The following is an 8,911-nucleotide window of genomic DNA, read 5'->3' on the forward strand; positions in this document are numbered from 1 at the left end:
AGAACAGCATTTCTCTTACTCTAGCCTCAGTCTTTTTGGTCAGCTTCTTGCCATCCCTTTCTCCTCATCAATTCTGCAAGGCCAGCTCCCTTAATGTCCTTGCTTCCACACACTCACCAGAAGACTCGAGTGCTTCTGTCAACCTGGGATACAGCCAGGTAAGGTCCAGCTATGATGGAACCATAGCACTTTCACCACCAAACACTCCTCTGACTCCCAATGCCTACTGTAGCATCTTAAGCCATGAGCTCAGCCTGGTCATCAGAAACCGTCTCTAGCAGGACTGCAGGCAACATCTGTCATTGACAGTTGCCCGCCTTTCTGGTTCATGATATTCTGTGGCATGTGCCATGCTTTGCGGCCATGAGATTCCTTCCTCCCCTGGCTCATACTTTGCAAACCTTGTGAGATTCTTCGTTGCCCCTTGCTTGAAGGTCATGGTGCAGATCGAGTCTTACTTTCCCCAGCAGATGCCTGGTCCTCTCACGATGGTCTGCTGCTTCAGACCTGGGAGGCAGCCTGCTTAATCGAGTCCTCCACTCCATATACTCAGAAGGCTGAGATGTCCCTTCTGAGGATATAGTAAGGGTGGTAGGTGTTATGTGACTTTTCTTGGGGAGAGCCAAACAAACATCAGTTTGCCAGACTAGATAAATTATTCCACTGTGACCTGATTTTCAAATCAGTGTCTTCACTGGGTAACTTACAATAGTGTAGGTAAGGGATCACTTTCAGGAGTGGCAGTGACTCCATGGCTCTTTGCACAACTTGCAGGCAGTTTAGCTGGTTATCATTGTTATTGCTTATATAATCTGGAGAGAGAGAGAAAGAGAGAGAGAGAGAGAGAGGCGGGGGAAGGAGGGAGAGGGAGAGGGAAAGTGAAAACGAGAGGGAGAATGCGCACCTGCATGCCTTCCGTCCTTGTGAATCTTTCAGGATATTGTGGGATTTATTTGCTATGGGTTAAGGGGCCTCCCCTCACTGTCCAGGAAGGAGTGTTTCATTTGGGAAGAAATAGCTACATAACAGATAGAGATAATACTGTTGAATTCCTGGGCCCGGAAATGGGAACCTGAATTGACTGAAGAGCTCAGAGAGTGCTTGGGAGACTTGAAAATGTAAAAGGTGGTGTCCTGTTTCCCTTTCCTCTTTCCCTTTTCACAGAGAGGAGAACCCATCGGGTCTAAAGCACCAAAGTCCAGCAAGATTTGTGAGCAGGGGCGGGCTGGCCTTTCAGAGCCCACAGACTTTACAATTTTGCACAGGTTGGCTTCCTTTCTTGTTGGAGTAACAATATATCTTCCAAAAGCAACTTAAGAATGGGTCTGTTTTCACTCACAGTTTAGAGGGATGGTGGGGAAGGCTCAGTGCCGGGAGCAAGAGGCTGCTTTTGGTCACATTGTATCCACCATCAATAAGCAGAGAGAGTCGACTGCTACTTCTCAGTGTGTTGTCTCTGTTTTCATTAAGTCTGGGGCCTCAACTCATTGTGTGTTCTCCAAATTCAGGGTGTGCCTTTCCATCTCAAATGCCCTGATCTTAAAACATCTCTCACAGACATACCAAAAGAAGTGTTTTCATTGATGACTCTAAATCCAGTCAGGCTGAGAGTAAACTGTAACCATTATAGATACTACGTGCCCTCTGCTTTCTTCCACAGTGGCAAGAAGATAACATGGAGCTGAGGAGAGGAAAGACCTTTATCAAATCTAGTGTGCAGATTTCCCACGAGAAACTCATAGACTCCCCAGCCAAGGAGGACCCAGACACTTGGTCACTCTCACTGGGAGAGCAGCAGAGAGCCCATGGCGAGAGGAGCTCCCAAACAAGTCCCTGTGCCCAAGGGTATGGCCGATGCCCCAACAAAGAGGTACTGTCTGACCCAGAAGGGGGTCCCGTGCCCCTCTGTGGAAACACTTTCAAGTTGGTGCGCAAGAGTAAGACACATGACAATGTTCCAGGGGCTGTGAAGGCAGCAGCCCCCACAGGGCAAATGGTAGGTAGCACAAGCTTCACAGAGACCCCAGGAGGTCAGCGTATGATTGACTACCGCCACTTTGTGCCCCAGATGCCCTTCGTGCCAGCTGTGGCTAAGAGCATCCCAAGAAAAAGGATTTCCCTGAAAAGGTCCAAGAAGTGCTTTCGAAACCTATTTCACATGCGCAGAAGCAAGACTGAGAACTTGGCCTCGCTCTCAGCCAAGGGGAAGAACCTCTCCCCTCCCGGGGTCCCAGCGCAGCAAGGCAAGCCCTTCTTCTCCATGGGTGAGGGGCTGGGGCTGGACAGCCTATGCCAGGACCTGTCTGACAGTGAGTTTCTACATGACTCGCCCTTTGACCTCTGCAGCGCCCTGTGTGAGGATGTGGCCTCACTGAAAAGCTTCGATTCACTTACAGGTTGTGGGGAGATCTTTGCAGATGGGAGCTCGGTGCCATCTGTGGAGTTGAAGGACGGCCCAGAGAGCCCAGCCCATTCACCGCAGGCTCTGGACAGCAAGACTCCCTGTGGCCCCTCCCAGGGTAGTATGGAACAGCTGATGTCACCTGCCCAGAATGAAGCATCAGACTTCACCAAGTTCTGGGACAGTGTGAATCGCTCTGTGCAGCAGCAGCAGCGTGCCCTGCTGGGCCCGTGGTTGATGAGTCCCCAGGGAACAGAAACAGACCAACCCAGGCTGGACTCATCTGGGTTAGCTGAACTGCCCCTGTTCCCTTGCAGGGGTCCCCCCAGTGGCTCCAAAGCCAGCTCCATAGACACAGGTACCCCCAAAAGTGAACAGCCTGAATCTGTGTCCACAAGCGATGAAGGTTACTATGATTCCTTCTCACCAGGCCTCGAGGAGGAGAAGAAGGAAGCTGCGAGCCCAGCCACGCCTGCAGCCGCTTTCCCCAGGGACAGCTACAGTGGGGACGCCCTCTATGAACTCTTCTATGACCCCAGCGAGGCTCCTGTTGGCCCAATCCTGGATGATGACTGTGTGTCTGAGAGTCTCTCAGGACCTGCCTTGGGGACTCCGTTGTCTATGTGCAGCTTTCGCGTGGGGGCAGAGGAGAACCTGGCCCCAGCGCCAGGCCCTGACTTGCTCAGTCAGGGCTTCCTACAGAGTACCTGGAAGGGCAAGGAATGTTTGCTGAAGCTCTGTGACACAGAACTTGCTATCACCATGGGCATTGTCAACTGGCTGCGCAGAACCCCACAGGCCACTGCCCCTACCCCTGCATCTACCCCTGCCTCTACCCCTGCCATTGTCCTTCGGGAGCCCGCTGCCCCACCTGACCCCCATAGAGTCCTCAGAGGAACATCAGCAGATATGAAAGGCAGGGAAGACCAGGCCTTAGACATGGGTAAGGATGTGCAATGCTTTTCACCCAGTAGGCAGGTGCCCTGGGCGCATTCAGGAACCAAAGACTTGCTTATTAGAGAGCGGGAAGTCCAAGGGGAGCCCGCAAGGGGTATAAATACCCCATCTAAAGATGGATCTCTAGAGGAAGGAACACAAAATGTCTCCGAAGGCCGGTCCTCCTCGGAAGTAACCACTACAACAAGCATTTCCAGGAATAGCAAAGCTGTAAACACTGCCACCCGTCTCAGTTCTCAGAAGGAACTCGGGACACCTGGGAACCTGAGGTGTTCTCAAGGTTCCTTAAGACCAGGGCCTGGAGGAAGTGCTCTTGATCCAGGGCCCATGCTTGTGGGCTGTGTGGCAGCCCTGCAAATCTATCCAGACAGCCATTCTCCTAGACAGGATAAGGGCAATGGGCTCCTCTGGAAGCCTCAGGCTTGGGGTCCTAACGCTGTGCTAAAGAAACCTACAAGCAGCAAACGCAATGAAGCAGCTGCCTGTGGCCTCTCCTCCTCAGCCAGCCCACAAGACCAGAGATGTCATGACCTCTTCCTAGACCTGAACCAACTCACCTTGGAACCCTCCAGGCTAGGTACCCAAGCCTGTGCCTCTGTGGACAGCCTGCCTCAGCAGCTCTGCCCCAGGGCTCCAGAGCAAGTGCCACATAGGGGTTCAGTGGGGTCCTGAGCCACTCTGGGCCCCCAATGTCCAGCCTCTGTGGCTATTTCCCAGAAATCCTGAGGCTTTCTTTGGACAGTGAGCAGTGGTAAGTCACTCCTTCCCCAGGAGTGGGCCAGGAAATGTGGCCACGGCCTTCTGAATGGACTTCTTGTGGATAACCAGAAGAGCGGGCTAACAAGGTGACCATGGCGCAGGTTCACCTACAGAATGGACGCACACTATTCAGGAACTGCATATGCATGACCTCATTCAGGAGAACCCTGGAAGGACCAGAATCTTTGTCTTTATTATTTTTTTTCTGGCGTGAGGCTTGTGTTTGGGGTAGAGATGGTCGAGATCAGGTATGTGGGGAGGGGGGATGGGGATGAGATGAGGGGATCATTGCCTGAGCCCGGGGCTAGAGACTGCTGGGAGCTGTCTATGCTTAGCTGCCCCTCATGTCACAAGGACAGTTGATGGCCAGCAAGCAGTTCGTGGTGTAAATGAAGACAGGGGTAGCCGTTTCATCTGTTTGAGGATAAGAGCCACGGCTCAGGAGGCGGAAAACCTCATGGGGTTGAGTTGACAAGGACCCACTGGCTTCATCCAAGCCTACTCGTTACCAGGATGGGAGACTGCCACACACTACAGCATCCCAGTGCTTCTGTTCAGGAACAACAAGGACCAGCAAGAACCTGGAGCTGCCAGCATGGTGTAAGAGCACAGCTTTGCCAGGGCTGACCAGACCCTGCCTGGTCAGTAGGTTCTGTCATAGGTAATTCTGTGCATTCCCTTCAGTTTGATCTCTGAAGCCTTGGGTGGGTAAAAGCCCACTGTTTTCCCCACGTCTGCCATTCTGCCTTGGAGTTGCAAAGGCCTTGTCTTCTGCCCTTTCCACTCCCAGCATGGCCACCTCTTCTCCAGGGAGCTCTCTGAAAGATGCCGGGCTCACCACCCCTAACACAAAAGCAACACATGCACCAAACCCAGACATTCAGAATCAGGAAAGGACCTGCTGGATGCTGTCCCCATGAAGTGTAGAAATCTCTTCTGACCCAGCAAGAGGCCCAGGGAGAGAGGGCCCATCCTCACTGCCAGGGATTTGATTCTACCTCAGCAAAAATAACACAGTGGTAGACAGAGGATGAGGACTTGACAGGTAGCTGTAAAATTTGTCACCAGGATCTTGCTTGCAGGCACACTGCTGGAGAGGCCACACTTCATACAGAGCTTCCGAGGAGAGGTGCAGGAATTCCAGACAAGCACTGAAGTCCCATTAGTAACATGTGTTCAAGGGCCGAGTGCTTCACTTCAGGCTAGAAAGTGTCTTGTGATCTCTGGCATCAACAGTTCTCTAAGGCTGCTTGCTGTGTGTGAGACGAGGGCCGTAGGTTAAAAGCAGACACCAAGGTTGTGGCCGTGTGCATCTGGAATCAAGGAAGCACACGGCCATTCACCTGGGCATCCATGTGTCCTTCTCCTAGAACCCAGACCCCATCGTGACTTCATAATGACATCACTGAGCCTGGCTCTGAATAAGTGACAAGTAGAAGACCATTCTGCATGACCCCTGCAGCAGTCTGAGGTAAATTACGCTCATTTCAGACCTGGGGAGCAGGCACAGCTTGTGGGACCTTTCTGTGGACATACACATGTAGGGTAGGCAGGTAGGGCGTTCGGATCCCGTCCATACCTTAGTACAAAAGCTCTACTATGCAGTCGGTTCTGGAACATTCCACTGGTCTTCCGCAGCCGATACTCCCAGAGCCTTCAGCCCTTTCTTCTTCCAGGTCACAGATGCCTGAACACCCCAGGGTGCCAACCACATGTCTCTATGAGCAGGCTGAGAGCTCAGTAAGGAGGCCACCCAACCCCAGTCACAGCCTTTGGGCTTTGTACTGTACTTGACAGAGAAAGTGCTCAGTAAATACTTTTTTTTGAAAGAATGTAGTGTCAAGATGTGTGTTCTTTTCTGCTCTCTTGGCGACTCAGGGCCTCATATCTAGAGAGAAACAACATTGGCGTTCAACAGGAACTTGGGGCTGGTGAAGTGGGTCAGCGAGTAACGTGCCTGCCACACAAGTGTGAGGACCCAAGTCTGGAGCCCCAGCAGCCACATAATAGCCAGGCATGGCAGTGTGGGCCTGTAATCCAACACGGACAAAGAAACACAGATACATGCATCTCTGAAACTCAGTGTCTGGATGGACACACACACACAGAGACACAAAGACATGCATAAACATGCACACACAGACACATATACAAACACACACAGACACATATACACATGTATACACACATGCTCACACATGCATGCACACACAAGCACACATACACAATGCCTACAAACACATAAGCACACAATGCACACGGAGACATACACACTTGCATGCACACACAGACACATATGCACACACACACATGCTCACACATGCATGCACACATAGACAGGCACACATACACATGCACACAAAGACATAAACACACAATGCACACACAGACATACACACATGCATACACACAGACACAGACACACACATGCACGCACACACACACACACACACACACACACACACACACACACACACCAGGTCTGCTTGAGATCCTGATCTCTTCCCACAGCAGAGGAGACTGTATACTTACTGTAGTTTGTGATGCAGAACCTTGAAGTGCTAGAGATAAACCATTCAGACTCAAGAGCACAATAAATTATAGAATCACCATGGTTGCAGACCCAGTGTGGTCTTCAGTGGTGCAGCAACAGAGCAATAGGAACCCAGGGCTCTGTTTCTGTCCCTGGGTTGGGGATACTTTACACAACCCAGCACCCCTGAAGATTTTCTTCTGGGTCTGTGCTGGATCCAGGGTTAGGGAGAATGGAGGCGGTCATGTGACTTCTCTCTAGACCATCTTTCTCAATACTCAGCCATCTGGATGACCTCTCTCAGGCAAAATAAGTGCCAACCTAGGCAGGCTCCATGTGTGACCCAGTGGAAAGGGGGTTTAGGGCCAACTAAGGTGCTAACCAAGTTCTAGAAGTAGAAGAAATCTGCCTTCTCCTCTTCTGAGCTCTCTGGTGAATTCTTTTGTTTTCTTTTATGTATGACTATGTGCGTGGTGTGTGTGTGTGTGTGTGTGTGTGTGTGTGTGTGTGTGTGTGTAAGTGTAAGTGTAAGTGCTCATGTGTGCATACCTGGAAAACAGGGACAGTCATTAGTTTCCTGTTCTATCACTCTCCACTTATTTCTTTTAGGCAGGGTCTCTCAGTGAACCCAGAGCTAGGCTGACAACAAGGATCCTCTTGTCTCTGCTTGCCATAGCTCTGAGCATACTGGTATATGTGATCACACCCAGATTTTGTGTTTGTTCAGTTTAGGTCTCTGGCTATTTCTGTACATTTCATTCATGTTTGACTGCAGATTTTATACAACCCTGTGAGGGCAAGTTGGGATAGAGACATGGGGCAGACCGAGTGAGGCCTAGGATAAGGGAGAGGTGGGAGCGAGTTGGTGCAGGGCATGGAAAGGGTCTGAGAAATCTCAACATGAGAAGGCTTGAAGGCAGGACAAACAGAAGGCACCTGCAAGGAGCTCTCCACATTTTCCTGTTTCCCTAGTTTATTGTGATAGAGAATATGCATGAAGGACTGGAGAGATGGCTCAACTATTCACAATACGCATTGCTCTTGCAGAGGACCTGACTTCGGTTCCTAGCACCCATGTCAGTTGCCTCACGGCCACCTGTAATGCCAATACCAGGGGATCTGAAGCCTGTGGTGCCTGCCTCTGCTGGTACCTGTGCTCAGGTATGCATCCAAGCATATGCATAACGATGACTGAAAGTAAAGTCTTTAAAAAGAAAGTAAAGTGCACAGGAAATAAAAGGTTGGACGACACAGGAAGCCCTATGGTAAAGAGCAAATTTCTGTCCTTCATTCTTGTGATGGTTTGGTTAAGAATGACTCCCATTGGAGCCATCATAAATTGAAGGCTTAGTCAATTGAGGGCCAGGGAGTGGTATTATTTGAAAGGATTAGAAGGACTTAAGTGGTGAGACCATGTTGGAGGAAGTATGCGGCCTGAAAGAAGAAAGGGGGTGACAGCTCTAGGGTTGGTTCCAAAAGCCTGTGCCAAGCACACAATCTCTCTTTCAGCCATTGGATCAGGATGTAAGCTCTCAGCCACTTCTCCAGCCCAAGGCATGCTGCCATGTTTCCCGCCCTGATGATAATAAACTAAACCTCTGAAACTGTAAGCAAGCCCCAATTAAATATCTTATTTTATAAGAGCTGCTTTGGTCTTAGTGTCTCTTCACAGCAATAGGACAGTTTACTCTTCTGAAGTCTGGTGGTCAGAGGACAACTTTATCCTCTGGCGTTTTGGCCCTGTTCTCCCACCTTTTATGTGTGTTTTAGGAAGAAAACTCATGTCGTCAGGCTTGAGTAGCAAGCTCTTTTATCCTCTGAGACATCTTGTTAGCCCAAAGAGGTGTTTTAAATTTTAACATAATTTAATTATTTTTAAAATAAGCAACATAAAGGCTTCCAGAACCCTGCCTGGTTGTCTTGAGGTCCTGATACTGATACCTGTGTTACCAGTTGTCATTGTCTAGATCTGCTGTATCTCAGGTTCCTGATGTCTGTTTCAAAGAATTGAAATGTACACACAGATGGCAAAGCAGCAAAGGATTTTATTCAAAAGCAGAAGTACAAGGTAGTTATGTTTTAAGGGAGCAGCAGGCTCCATGAGCTCATTAAAGAGCCCCAGGTTACATCTAGGGCTGCCATTTTGGGCCCTAGAAAATGAATAGTTGGTTTTTAGGGGCAGGGTATTGATAAATCAAAAACATATTGTAGCAGGGCTTGGTGGTCATGACTTCCAGCACTCAAGAGGCAAAGTCAGAAGC

At 50.0% G+C, this 8,911-nt stretch overlaps 1 protein-coding gene across 2 annotated transcripts in view; it reads left to right on the forward strand.

The window, feature by feature from the left end:
* The window catches only part of Amer3 (APC membrane recruitment protein 3), an 11,954-nt gene extending 6,005 nt beyond the window's left edge, over positions 1-5,949 (forward strand). Inside the window, exons 2-3 of one of the 2 annotated variants that reach the window (XM_087567245.1) lie at positions 1,165-1,265; positions 1,661-5,949. In XM_087567245.1, the coding sequence (XP_087423371.1) occupies positions 1,676-4,030 (2,355 nt within the window). In that variant the 5' untranslated portion in view covers positions 1,165-1,265; positions 1,661-1,675 and the 3' untranslated portion in view covers positions 4,031-5,949. The remainder of the gene's footprint in view (positions 1-1,164; positions 1,266-1,660) is intronic. The other variant, NM_001399352.1, reaches the window with a different exon arrangement.
* The last annotated feature ends 2,962 nt before the right edge of the window (positions 5,950-8,911 follow it).

The sequence above is a fragment of the Rattus norvegicus genome, chromosome 9 (genome assembly GCF_021556685.1).
Source record: "Rattus norvegicus strain SHRSP/BbbUtx chromosome 9, alternate assembly SHRSP_T2T, whole genome shotgun sequence".
NCBI lineage: Eukaryota > Metazoa > Chordata > Mammalia > Rodentia > Muridae > Rattus > Rattus norvegicus.